The sequence below is a fragment of the Solanum verrucosum genome, unplaced genomic scaffold (genome assembly GCF_900185275.1).
Source record: "Solanum verrucosum unplaced genomic scaffold, falcon-dt-bn FXZP01000050.1, whole genome shotgun sequence".
Taxonomy (NCBI): Eukaryota; Viridiplantae; Streptophyta; class Magnoliopsida; order Solanales; family Solanaceae; genus Solanum; species Solanum verrucosum.
In genome coordinates, this window is record NW_026020020.1 from 1,450,861 (window position 1) to 1,465,607 (window position 14,747).

Consider the following 14,747-nt stretch of genomic DNA (forward strand, 5'->3'; position numbering starts at 1 on the left):
ATTATTTCAAAAGAAAATAAGTTCCAGATGCACTAAATGACCTTGAAGAGAAAGTAAAATCATCAAACAAAGTTGTGAGAAATATAGGAGAAAATATTATTGAATTGTTGTATCTACATTGTTACATAGAGACCCTATTTATAGACACTACAATACAATCCTTTACCAAGTAGGATACTATTTATTATTCTTATTCCTACTACTATTCCTATTCCTATTCTAAGTAGGATTGTATAGATCTATTCCTATTCTAACACTCCTCCTCAACCTGGTGCATACAAGTCATATGCACCTAGCTTGTTACAAATGTAATTAATATGAGAACCGATGAGGAGCTGGTGAGATATTTGCAAGTTGATCACTCGACTTGACAAGATTGACAGTCAATCTCAATGTGCTTAGTCTTCTCATGAAATATTGGATTTGATGCAGAATGTTGATAAAACACAAAGCAACTAGCTCTACTATGAGTCATGCAAAACTCTTAAATTACTGTGCTGAACTTCCCAAATCAAGCTTGAGAAGAACGTTTTAGATTCAACATACAAGCTACTCAACTCCCCTGAGCAACAAATTAGATGGTTGTTCCATATAGACTTATTCCCAGTGCATGGTCGCCAAAAAGTGCTCAAAATCGGAACATGCTCATGTGTCAGAGTACTAGATTTGATGGCTAAAAATGGTCACAATTTGAGAAATAAATTATATGGGTTGGGTCGGGTCGGAATGATGACACGATCCTACTAAGAAAGAGAATTATATGGTAGGGTCGGAATGATGACATGATCCTATTGGTAAATAGAAATTATATAGGTAGAGTCTGATTAACGACACCACCCTACTAAAAAAGAGAAATTATACGGGTAGGGTCGAAATAATGGCATGACCCTACACAAATAAGGAAGTAGTCACCGGAAAAAATGATGCTACGCAAATCAAATATGAAAAAAGTAGTCACCGAAAAGATGGCACGGTGCTAAACGAATCAGATATGAGAAAGTCGTCACCGAAAGGATGCATGGTGCTAGACAAATAAGATATGAATGATGGCACGGTGCTACACAAATTAAATATGAAAAAGTAGTCACCGAAAAGATGATACAATGCTACACAAATTAGATATAAGAAAGTAGTCATCGGAATGATGGCACGGTGCTACACAAATTAGATATGAGAAAATAGTCACTTGAAAGATACACGATGACCCAACTTTCGCTAACATAATCATTGGCCAGAGTCGCCCGCCGACAGTGGAAGCTCTTTCATTCTCTACCAAGATCGTAGAGCCTCTAATACCATGTGAGAAATATAGGAGAAAAATATTATTGAATTGTTGTAGCTACATTGTTACATAGAGACCCTATTTATAGACACTACAATACAATTCTTTACCAATTAGGATACTATTTATTAATCTTGTTCCTAATACTATTCCTATTCCTATTCTAAGTAGGATTGTATATACCTATTCCTATTCTAACATCATTGTTTCAAAAGAAAATTAAACTCCAGATGCACTAAAATAAAGTTTAGCTCACGGACAATACTACAATTGATACCTGAAGTAACGGAAATATCTCTGACACAAATGAGATGAAGCTACTTGGACTGACTGTCATGTTCCTTCAAAATACAATTCAAGCGGTAGATGTTAGAGAAACATTGCAATGACCCGAAGTAATGATTATAATTATTGACCGCAACATTACTTACATAAATATATAAGGGGGGGGGGGGGGGGGGATAAATTACAATTTGGGCCTGAAAAGAATTGGATAACTAGCTAAATTGAAAGGTAGTGGGTCAAGTCCAAACCCATCATCCGGTAACGGGTAACCACAAGATGATCCACAAACTAGTTTTACATGGCAGATTCCAAACAAGAGCTATGATTATTCAAGTGTGGATTATAAGAAATCATGCCTTATTTGTTTGGCTTCATACAATAGCTACTCTTATGGCTATGCAGGAAAAATGATGTATCAAAAGACATAGACTTCATTGGTAAAGTAGTGGTAGTGGCAGCAGAAAAGGGGGAATTTAGAAAAGAATACAAGCTGATTTGATTGGTTGTAATTGTCTACATTAATGTTGATGATATGGAGGAACAATTGAGATTAAAGGAAGCAATGGGCTGGGACAGTAGGCAACGTTGAGAGAAAGTTGATCGAAAGCTTGCATAGTGTCACCAGCACAGTGAAGAAAAACTGGGAGCAGTGAAATAGTTAATTTGTGTCAACTGTAATTTGAGGATGACAGTACTCCTCTTTTCTTTTCTACAGTAATTTCACCACAATTTGTTTTTACGTTTTTTCTGAGTCGGGATCTATTGGAAACAGCCTCTCTACCTCATAAAGTAGGGAGTAAGGTTTGCATACACCCCACCCTTCCTAGACCCCACCATGTGGGATCATACTGGGTATGTTGTTTTTGCAATTTGAGGTATCAGTGTATTTTCCAATACAACTAATATTATTTTTAACATGAATCCAAATATACCTAGATTTTTTTTGGAAAAAATACATATTCCAAAATATGACTCTCTCCATCCCAATTTAAATGTCTTACTTTTCCTTTTGGTTTGTCCCAAAACGAGTCTCTTTCAATAATTAGTTTAAGTTTTTCAATTTCAACATTCTACCTGGAAGTTCAAGACCACAAGATTTAAAGGACTGCACACTTATATTGGGATTGAGGGAGTATATGAATCTTCAGCACACAGATTGTGCTAGAAACAAAAAGATGTATACAACAAAAACCAAACTACAGACCTTGCTCTTCTTACAAGGAATCTAAAACCTGTAAAATTGAATTAAGATTATCAATATATTCAGTTTTACACACACAAAATAAAGGAGGACAATGCAGTTCATCTTGATCTTATGCATATTGCTAGTTGTATCTTCAAAGCATACTGAGTTTCTCTCCTTCCAAACAGTCCACCAAATAGCTGCTAGGACGATCCTCCATCTGGCTTGTTGGTAGTAATTTACCTCCTTCATTCCAACATGAAAAAAGTTTAGTTGTTCTACCTGGCATTGCCCTTATAATACCCTTGAGGTTAATAAACAAGTCCCACAGCTGACTAGTCACTTGCAATATAATAATAGATGGTTGATTGTCTCTACCTCTTGTCTATACATGTAACACCTTGAACAAATTGATATACCTCTTTTCCTTAGATTATCCTCGGTTAGAACAACTTATTTAACTACCAACCAAGTAAAGCATGTCACTTTACATTAGACAGTTAACATCCAAGTCGAGCAGCTCGAGTCCTTGCCAGATATAACTCCTATCATACCACCATCTATTATTTATTTGTAGTCTCATGTTGTATGTAGGAGTCTTAGACTTGGTTTACTCTATTGTGTATATGTTCCCTTCATGTATCAATTCAACAGTGAGCAAGAAACAATATACTTCTGGTTCTGGCAGTACCCAACCTCTCTCCTTCAAGCAATCACGAATGAATTCCAGCAACTCATCTCCTCCATCACCCCTCAATCATGCACACCACTTTATCTCAATCACACTTAATTCTTCTACCTACCTATTCTGGCAAACACAAATTTTGTCATTCCCTCGTGGCCAAAACCATTTTGGATATGTTGATGGAAGTAACTCATGCCGTCCATCTCACCATCTCGGGCAAATAAAATGACGATAAAGAAGTTATCCCAATCCAGTCTATTCTCAATGGATTATGTAGGACCAAGTTATTCTAAGTCTCCTTATCTCATAACTCTCTGAAGAAATAATTTTAATTGTTATTGGTCTTTCCACAACCAAAGAAGTTTGGGACGTGTTGAAGGTTGCTCTCTCCTCGCCTTCCAAATCAAGAATTGTCAATCTTCATATGCAACTTCAAAATATGAAGCAAGATATGAATATCACTCAATATCTTTTTTTTAATGACCAATGTGTCCGAGCCAGTTTTCGCACACCTCAACTAATTGCAGAAGATACCTGCCACTTATGTTGCTCAGACTCTTCAAAAATGTCAACGGGTGCGTGCGGATTCTCCAAAAGTAGTGTATTTTTGGAGAATCCGACACGCGGGCCACACATCACTCAATATCTTATTAAAGCGAAACTCATATGTGATGAGCTAGTTGTTGTCATTCGTCCTTTCATATTTTCCTATCAGAATAACTACATATTAAAGGGCTTGTGAAGTGACTTCAAAGATATCGCTACAACTTCATTAGCTCGGCCAAAACCTGTCGCGTTCCGTGAACTACATAGCCTTCTTTTAGATCATGAGTTTATTCATGGCCAGACCCTCCCATCTATGTCCATCACGGGCTCATCATCTTCACATATTATGTCCAACGATGTTAAATTCATTCAGCGCTCTTCCAAGCCAGATTGTACCACAAATTATAATCATTATTGTGGTCGAAACAATGGTCATGGCAGAGGAAAAAATCATTGGGGGGGGGGGGGGGAGATCCAATTCCGATCGAGGAAGCTCAACTACAAGGCAATAGTGGTTTGCCAATGATTCATGCCAAAGACATCAAATTCACAACCATTTTAATCATCTAGCCCCAAAGTGTTTCTAGAGGTACAATCACACCATCAACCTACAACATACTTGTCCCATCATGCTCAAGCCCTTATTATCCGCAAGGGTTTCCTGACATTTGGCTATTATAACATTACTCTCGATCTCACTAGCCTACAACAAGTGAAAGACTAATGCGGCGATCCAAGTTCATGTTTGTGATTGTCAAAGGCTCCACATTCATCATACTGTTAATTTGAGTCTATCTATCTCTTCAAAATCCCTTTTCCTCAAAAATATTCAAGTTCCTTCTATTAGAAAACGTCTACTCTATGTTCAAATATTTGCACAAGATTATAACGTATTTTTTGAATTTCATCCCTCTTATTATCATGTAAAATATCAAGCATCCCCGACACTTCCTTGTTTTGGGTCAGAGTAGTGACAACCTCTACTCATTTCCCCTCAAGTGAACCTCTAGGCGTCGTCCCTCATAGTCTCCCTCCACCTTTCTTTCAACAAAAACGTCCTCTACCGATTGGCACATTCGGCTAGGGCATCCTCACCAACGTGTCCTTCATCGACTTATTAGGAAGTATGGTTTACCTTGTTCAAGTTTTAATTTCAATCATATTTGTAATGCGTGACAACTTGCCAAGTCGCACAAGTTACATTTTCCAATTTCAATCAATATAAGTACTTCGCTATTACAAATACAATTCGTTGACGTTTAGGGACATGCTCCCACCTACAAAGGGGAGAAAATACTCAACTACCAACTAACTTGTTATCCTAATCCCCGTCTTTTGTTGGATATGTTTATGTCATGTCTAATTACCTCTCCCCAATTCTTCCTCAATCTACCTCTCCATAGACCTATCACTACAAATCTCTCCCACCTCATCATTGGGGCATCTGTACACCTCCTTTTCACATGCCCGAACCATCTCAGCCTTGTTTCCTGCATCTTGTCCGCCTCTAAGGCCACTCCTAGTTTACCCCATCATTCTTAATTTTTCTCTCCTAGTAATGCCCACACACCCATCTAGCATCCTCATTTTCGCTACATTCATTATATGAATGTGTGAGTTTTTGGCAGGCCAACACTCTACCCCAATAATATAGACAATCTAACAACTACTCTATAAAACTTACCTTTATGTCTTGGAGGGACCTTCTTAACACATGATGCGAGTTTTCATTTCATCCATCCCACTCTAATACGAAGTGTAAAAACACATCATCTATCTCCCCATTTCCTTGAATTATTAACTCAAGATACTTGAAGCTTCCTCTCTTGGGGATGACTTGTGAATCAATCCTCACTTTTGTACCCATTTCATGTGTTGCATCACTAAACTTGCACTCCATGTGCTTTGTCTTAGTCTTGCTCAACTTAAAGCCTTTGAACTCTAGGGTCTATCTCCAAACCTCCCATCTATCGTTATCCCTACCATGTGTTTCGTTAATCAATACTATGTTCTACAAATGCCATACACCATGGCACCTCCTCGTGAATATGCCTTTTCAATTCATCCATCAACAAGGCAAATAAAAACATGTTCGGAGTCTCCTCCTATTGTTCTCACTCAGGTCTTGACACCATCGTACAAGTCCATAATCACTTTAGTGTATGCCACAAATGGATCTTTTTGCTCCAAGTCTCTCTATAAAACCTCTCTTGAGACTCTAGAAATATTATTAGGATACATTACATTACAATCCTTTTTCACATAGGACAATATATATAATCCTATTCCTATTCTAATTTCTAACCATTATTATAGTTCAAATCTTCCCTCCCAGTGTGTTTGTTAGTTGTTGCATGTTTGCCCCTCATTAACCAGAAAAATGTAACTCTTCCTTTGGTTAATGTGTATCCCAAAGATAGCTTCAAATAGGATCAAAATAACTATTAAATACTTAGACTAGGCTTTTCATTTGCAACACAAAATATTAGTGTATCGTCTGCATACGGAAGGTGAGTTACCTCCAACCTGGTATAAGATTGTTTGCTATATTCAACCTCCCTAATTCATTCATTACCATTAGCAATTTTGATCATATTGTTCAAATACTCCCTAGGAGCCTAGTTAGTATGAATAGAAAAGAAAAGGTGAGAACGGGTCACCCTATCTCAATCCCCTTTGAGAGGGGAAAATACCTGTAGGATAACCATTGATTAAGATGGAGAACTTGATGGTGCTAACACAAAATCTGATCCAACTCAACCATTTCTTTTCCAAAATCCAGTTTAGGAAGAATACGTGATAGAAAGTCCAGTCCACATGGTCATATACCTTCTCAATGTCAAGTTTGCACATTATTCTAGGAATCTTCTCCTTGATATTGGAATCTGTACTTTCATTAGCAATTAGGAAAGCATATGTGTTTTGTCTACCTTTTATAAGGGTCATCTGGTATGCATCTACCAGTTTGTGTATCACTCTTTTTAGCTTTTTAGTGAGTAACTTAGATATAAATTTAAAGATAACTTCCGAAGTCCCTTTAACTCCTCGGCTTTATTCTTTTTAGGGATAAGAGCCACATATGTAGCATTGAAGCACTTTAGAGAAAACTCCAGAGAATGGAACTTCTTAATAGTTGCCATTATATCAGCTTTGACCACTTCTCAACACTTTTATATGAAGTTAAACCATTAAAACATGGTATTTAATGGTGGAAAGTAGGGATTTAAGACTAAAGCTCCTAAAATAGAAATTAGGGAATTGAGGGAGTTAATGGACTCCAATTCAAAATCTAATTACCTAATTGGACTCTACGACTTATGGCTGACAAGAAATGTATTTAATTCGGGGGTTTTGATTTTTCCCCGCATTCAAATTATGAAGTTAAGTCCAATGGATTGTCTAATGTTGTTAATAATTCCTCTAAATAGATCAGTCATTTGGAGGAGATTGCGCATGGAAAAACGGTCATAAAACAACAGCTTGGCTTGGATGGAGGTAAGTTAAGGCCTAACAGAGGAGGTTTCCCCTTAAAAAGTATAAGATTGTGTAATTGTTGGTATTTTTGATGGATTTGGGGATTCCATACATGCGAGGTGACAAATGTATATACAAGAACTGGGGTATGTTACCTTATTAAAAAAAATATAAACGAGAACCAAGTTATACTATCGGGTTGCTAAAGCATGGTTACTTTTACTTATGTGTGGTATGTTATATGCTTCAATGATTGATGTGCATACTATATATGTTCATGCACATTGCTTATGCCAGTTTTGGTTTTTGAGAGATGTAACCGGGTTGCGCCTCCATTTGTTCCATATTGATATATATGCATATTTTGAAAGATATTATCAACTATCCTAACCGTGTCTGTTCTATTGTCAAGATTGACTATATTATGATTTTCAGTTTATGTTAATAAATATTGTGTTGTGTGGTTTACTTGTCATATTTTTTGCTAAGGGTTGTTTACATGTCAATTTTTTTTATAATGGTGGTTTACTTATCATATTATATTGATTATTTTGGTAAGTTCCACCACAACCCTTTCAACGGCAGACCAATGAAACTTACTTAGTACTCTACATACTCATCCTTCTTTCACTTCTTACATCCATGCAGTGATAGTTCTGAGTGCCATCGAACCAAGTGTGCAGCAGATCAGCATTTGTGATCCAGCGGTGAGTCAACCACTCCAGTCCTGTGGTGACTAGATGTTTTAATTTATTTACTTCTACTCAGTATTGTCAGGTTGCGTCCCACTTGATTCTGAGATTCTCCTTTGACCGTTGTTGGGTTTAGACTTATGGATTCAGCTACATACTTTGGATTTGATCATCTTTTGGGCTATGATATTTAGAATTCCTTATCATTAAATTGTAGTTTTTATGCTTAGAATGTTTATGGAAATGCTTAAAGGGATGGTTCACTCGGTTAGGGGTTGCCGGGTGCTGGTCACAGATCCTTGTGAAATTTCGGATCGTGAAAATATATAGAAGCAAAAGTTAAGAAGTCTAAAGCACCACATGGAGATCCTTACTTCAACATGGTACCAAGAACAATGACTCCAAACAAATTGAGCCCACCCAATCCAATGACCAATGCCCTTTCCGATGAGCTTGTTTTACTGCATTGTAAACACTCATGGTTGAGAACTCAAATCCACAAGTAAGAAATCCAAATTTACCAGCAGTTAAGACAAATGATACCTAAATTGCCACTTCTTCTCTTGAAGAAATCTTTCAACCTGTCCAACCCAGTCAGTCCATCTTTTTCCTACATACTCCTTCCTTCCACTCCTTTGTGGAGCAGCTGTACGCTGAAGTGATGGAAATCGGTACAGGATATTTCCCTGGAACAAACAATTTATATAGAACAAGAATGTGAGAATTTTTCTGTAAAGAGATCTTTGGGCGTCTAACGAGAGAATGAGACATCAAAAACCCCTCAACAACCATGTATTTATGCATAGAGTCTCTTATAAACTATTATGTTTGCCTTAGTTGCCCTTTATATCACTTTTACCACAGCACCCCATGCTGTTAACTCCCGTAGGACACTATAAAGATATTTAAATTTTGGCACCACACTTGTACACAAAAGTCAATGACACCAATAATATATACAACAGCTCAAATCAACCATTACTTCTAAATTTTCTGAGCCCTTAAAGTTGAAATTTATTCAAGAGGAGAAAAACTCATTTACACAGTGATCTGTGCTCTTTGTACTAGAATGCAGAAACAACCTTTCAACAGATATTGAGAAAGAAAAAGGAAGCCCAAATGAGACAGAAGTTTACATCGTCTTGCATAATATAACAACGAAACTCTTTCACACCCCTTGTTTCTTTAAGTTCAACTCCTAATTTCATTTACATTGTTGATGTCTAAATCCTGATGAAATTTAATAAAAACATAGAAATGACTACTTTATCCCGTATCATGAGCTTTGTTATCCAAATTTATAGATTAGGAAAAAAGATTTGGCTCTGTTCAAAGCTTGGACAATATGTTTGACCTTTTCAGATATCCTCTTAGGGTCAAAATATGATAATTAATGCTCTCTCAAACAACTCGACATATGAGTTAACTACAAACAGAGCTCAGGTGTGAAATTGAGATTAGTATGTTAAAACTTTTTACAGATTCTTTAGATTATTTTGAACTATTAATACAATTACAATATCCATAAAATAACTAATCAAGTTTGCCTTCTGGGCCGAGCTCGTCGCACCGGGCTTGCCTAGTGCGGGTTACCTCTCCTATGTGGTTTGCGAGCTATTGCATAGGAGCGGGGGTTTTACCCTGTGCGCACCCAAAGGGTAGCGGCTGCTGGTTTCCCTTGTCATAAAAAAAAAAAAAGAACTAATCAACACAAGTACAATACATGTTGAAGATTTCAGGAATTAGGGTGAGGAGTCTAAATGAAATGGCTGGCAAAGGCAACAGTGTCAGTAATGGGGTTAATTGAAGTGAGGAGAATTGATGGACCAAAAGTTTAATAACTTCTGATGTCTGTCGCCCAGAACAAGGTTTCAGAAAATGACATTAGAGACTTCAACAGCAACATATCCAGTCTGACTCCATAAGTGGGGTCTGGGGAGGGGTGGGTGTATGTAGACCTTACCCCTACCTTGTGTGAGGTAGAGAGGCTGTTTCAGAAGCTAAAATTGATTCTCAAAATTTTCTTGAAGTCAAGGTTGCACTATGGAAGACACCAAATCCTTTTCCAAAGCCACGTGCATAGAAAAAGGCATCAACCATACTAATCCGAAGGAAGAATTCAAACAAAAATATATCATTAATAAAGCTTTCACATACTTCCTCATCTACTTCTGGCTGACCATCAAACCGCAAAAGCACCGGAAGGATGTATGACTCATCATCCTGTCAGAGAACCCACAGGTAATTCAAAAGTCAATTCTCAGAACAGGAGTAAGATAGCGAAGTGTAAATAAGCACCAAATTAAAGCAAGATGAACAATCAACAAGATATCAAGTATAACTGAAACGCAAAACATGGACTCTCAGGATTACCAAATAACTAAGTACTCAAAATGTTCAATGGATTTAAAAATAGTTTTCCTGAAAAGGCCATTGGAACAAAATTATAGCACATTACTGCTGTGGAAGGGGAAAGACAAAGCAAAAAGATAATGGACAACAAATCCAACATATGGGTCGTGTAAGACCCATCAAGTACCGTTTTATTAGGAGTCTCCACATCAAGAAAAGGAGCAAGTTCTTCAGCAGCAACAACGCCACCATTTGATGATATATACTGCCCTACCTGCAAAAGTTTTTAAACAATGGTAATTATTATTATATGTTGCTAGAAATATCTGATTATAACATAAGAAACTGTAAAAGTTAGTGACAGCACATACATTGAACTTTTTTTTTATGATGTAGATGTCACTAAAAAGCGTCAACAGATGCAAACGTAACAAAGGAGAGATTCAATAACACTAAGGAGCTGACAAACTCCAAACAAAGATCAGTGTTATTTACAGGGGAAAGGTTAAGCCAACTAAAATGACTAACAAAACATCTAACCTTCGAGGAGTAACTTGAATTTGTGAAGGCATCAGAACATCTATGATATGATTTCTCTGTCCGTACATACAACAACTATATACCCAGTGTAGTCCCACGAAGTAAGGCATGGGGAGGGTAAAGTGTACGCATACCTTACCCCTACCTCAGAGGCAGAAAGGTTTTTCCAATAGACCCTCAGCTCAACGAAAAATAATCCAAAGAATTCCAAAACAAAGTAATGAAAGAAAAAGCATAACAAAGCATTTGGAACAGTTACAACAAAACATTACGATAGACAAAGCACAAGAAACAATAAATAGTAACAGAAATCGAAGAAAATGAAACTACAATAGCAATACTACGACTACTAGTATGGACGGATAACAAGACAATGCACTACTACCTACTAACCATCTACCCTAATTTGTGTCCTCCACAACCTCCTATCTCGGTAAGCTGAAATTGTGTCATGTCATGTCTAATCGCGTCTCCCCACAACACTTCTTCAGCCTACCTCTACCTATTCTGAAACCATTCATAGTCAATCTCTCACACCTTGGACTAGGGCATCCGAGCATCTCCTCTTCACATGCTCAAACAATCTCGGTCTCGCTTCGCGCATCTAATCCTCCAATTAAGCCACTCCCACCTTATTCTGGATATCCTCATTTTCTAATCCTATCCCTTCTAGTATGCCCACACATTGATCACAACATCCTCATGTATGCAACTTTCATCCCCGGTCCTGAATAAAGAAGAAGTTAACATTAAGTGCCCCTTTGAATAAACTTATTTTTAGGTGTTTTTGAATTTCGAGTAGCTTTTTAGTTTTAGAGATGTTTGGAAAGGTTATAAAGTGCTTTTAACCACCTACTTTTAGGGCCAAAAAAGTTTTAAAATAAGTCAAAAGTAGAGTACCATCTACTTATGACTTTTGACTTACTAGTTACTTTTTATAAGCCCATCCAAACATGCCCTAAGTCTTTCCAAGCATTCTCTTTTTGTTGGTATATCAATAATAGTTACTCTTTACCTACCAACAAAGTTAACATTAAGCACAGAAAATCCCAACTCGCCACCACGCTAAATTGTACCTCACTCTCTTCGATTCATTGCTCAAATAACCAAGTAGCTACATGCGACTATGAGAGCATTGGCATTTACACCTCTCCTCTATCAAAAAAAAAAAACAATCAAACATCCCTTCCATCGAATCATTTCTCACTAAACTTAGATACAAGAGTATGACTACAATCTCTTAGTCATCTATATGATACATACTACAAGATTGAAGCAAGGGTCACTTCATCCGGGACACCGACCCCTTTATCCAGACAAAGTAACTATAGAGATGCCTGGGGTATCAAAAAGGTATCTAGATAAGGGAAAGTTTGTAACTACAAAGAAAAGATTGTAGTGAAACAACCAGAACACTTATTGTGGATGAAAGCTGCTGTAATGCAGAACAACTAAAAGAGAACATTTCAATATCTTGTGCCATTTTATGTGGGTAGAGATTAACCCCGACCAAAAAGCAAAATCAAAGAGTTACCAGAAGCAGGAAAGAGAAGAGGAAAAGACAAGTAGAAAAATTATCAGAATGCCAGGAATAAGTAATTTAAATAATAGACTACTTGACTTGGAGTTGTAGCTTAGTGGTTGCAATTCTATCCAGAATGAGTAAAATGTAATCCCACCGAATGGTATCCTCTTCTACTTCCCTTTCTCATTATTCACATGCCCCAGCCCACCCCCCACCACAGAAAAAAGAAAAAAAAAGCAACGGACCGCTAAATTCAGTGCTCAATTATTACCAACTTCCACCTCTCCTCTTCAATCTCTTGATTTGGATCACCATCACCAAATACAAAGGAGAAAACCTGCAAATTTAACAACCGTTAGTTATGAAAGACTCAGACGCAAATATAAAAGCATCTGCTCTAATTCCTTTTACCACATACAGATTCAATGAAGTTCATCCCACCACTTTCTTTGCGAACTCGTCGTCTCCTATAATAGTATGGATCCCAATACCTGACAGAAGTTAACTAGATTAGAAAGGTGCCCGTGGATTTCATGAAGCTTTTAGCCATGGTGCATAATATTTCAAAATGGAAAAAAGAATCCCAAGGTTCACCCATATATGATTCATGATAAAGTTACCCATTGAACATGTATCACGGTTGCTAGGTTAGAACATTAAAATGTGAAAATAAGTATATTTCTTCCCTAAAACAGAAGCAGTAATATTTCTTGCCTGTAATACCTAAAAGAGCAAAAGATAGTACTTTTATGGTATTAGGCTAGCTGTCATGGTCACTGATCAATCAGGAAAAAGGAAAGGACGAAACCAACCATCTTGGTGCTATTATTGTACTGTTTTCAAATAAATAATGTTCCTTTTATTTAGATTAACTCAATTAAAGTATCTTCTTCCCCTTTTGAGATTCTAATTGTCTTATATTTTCACCACAGTTATCTTCACAGGGTCTTGCCCAAACTCAAAGGGAAACTCTTATTTTGCAGGACATAGCAGAGATTGTAGATATCTGGAATAGCTGCTTCAAAGAGCCTTGCACTAATCACTTGTCTACCCATAATGAGATCTTCATCCCATTACCTTGTTTATATATTGCTTTGTTTCTGATTAATGACCAAAGGTTCCATATGGATCTCCACACACAGATCCCACCCCATATAAAGTGTTCACAGGATTTGTTGTCGAATTACCTCTCATCCCATACTTGGTTTTAGTCACCTCTTTCAACAGTGAGTTCTCATCTAGAGCAACCTCCACAACCACTGCAATACCAGGCTTTTATTCCGGATCTTCTGGTCTCTAATTGCCCAACCTCATTTCTTTTTGGTAACTGTCAGAGTGCTTCACCCCAGACCTCACTTGTGGGATTTCACTGGGTACGTTGTTGTTAGAGTGCTTCAGTTAACCATATGTATCTTATTTTTCTCACTGTTTCCTTTCCAAAGGAAATTCCTTCTTAGTGCATTAATTATTTTTCTCACGTTTGCAGGCATTGGAAATATAAGCATCATATAAGTAGGCAAAGCATCAAGCACACTAAGTATTGACTCTTCCAGCTAGTCAATTTCTTCTTACATTTTCCTATTAACCATTACATATAAGACTAAAGGTATATGATATACCTTTAGACATGCTCTTGGCTCCTAGTGGCATTCCCAAGTATACTTTTGATAATTCTCATATCCTTCCACTTAGGTTTTCAGTCAGTCTATGTATATCAGTTACCTCATTGATTGGGTAGACATCGCTTTTGAGACAGTTTACATTCAAACCAGAGATGCTTCAATTGGAATAAAGATCACCCTAAGCATTGTTAATTGAAATCATCTACATATTGCGGATGAGAGATCTCCTTATTGTTGCTTCGCCTAGTGTTCACCTTGAAACTTCTGATCTACTCATTCGCTTCTGCTGTCTTCAGCATATCATTCAGTTCTTCCATTGCTAAAATGAAGAGGAAGGGAGACAGAGGATCTCCCTGCCTCAATCCTTTGAGAACTTCATTGACTGATCTAGAATTTATTTTGATTGATCCATCGTCTTTCAAAAGTCATCTGAAATAGAATGCATATCAGTTACCCCACATTGAATAAAGAAGGTCATTGAAAATCCATCAAGGTCGGGGCCTTATCTCCTGCGCATACTTTGATATTGTCCCATATTTCCTGAGGTTCAAAGTGGTGTAG

General features: G+C 37.2%; 2 protein-coding genes across 2 annotated transcripts in view; both read right to left on the reverse strand.

Moving 5' to 3' along the window:
• Window positions 1-14,747, reverse strand: part of LOC125821071 (tetraspanin-6) — a 1,176,838-nt gene that overhangs the window by 965,787 nt on the left and 196,304 nt on the right. The gene's annotated exons all lie outside the window — the stretch shown is intronic.
• LOC125821068 (uncharacterized protein At5g03900, chloroplastic) overlaps window positions 1-14,747 on the reverse strand; it is a 34,165-nt gene that overhangs the window by 8,011 nt on the left and 11,407 nt on the right. Inside the window, exons 5-11 of the mRNA XM_049500485.1 lie at window positions 12,983-13,055; window positions 12,836-12,901; window positions 10,687-10,773; window positions 10,305-10,370; window positions 8,691-8,833; window positions 8,522-8,608; window positions 1,560-1,623 (exon numbers count right to left, since the gene is read on the reverse strand). Of these exons, the coding sequence (XP_049356442.1) occupies window positions 1,560-1,623; window positions 8,522-8,608; window positions 8,691-8,833; window positions 10,305-10,370; window positions 10,687-10,773; window positions 12,836-12,901; window positions 12,983-13,055 (586 nt within the window). The remainder of the gene's footprint in view (window positions 1-1,559; window positions 1,624-8,521; window positions 8,609-8,690; window positions 8,834-10,304; window positions 10,371-10,686; window positions 10,774-12,835; window positions 12,902-12,982; window positions 13,056-14,747) is intronic.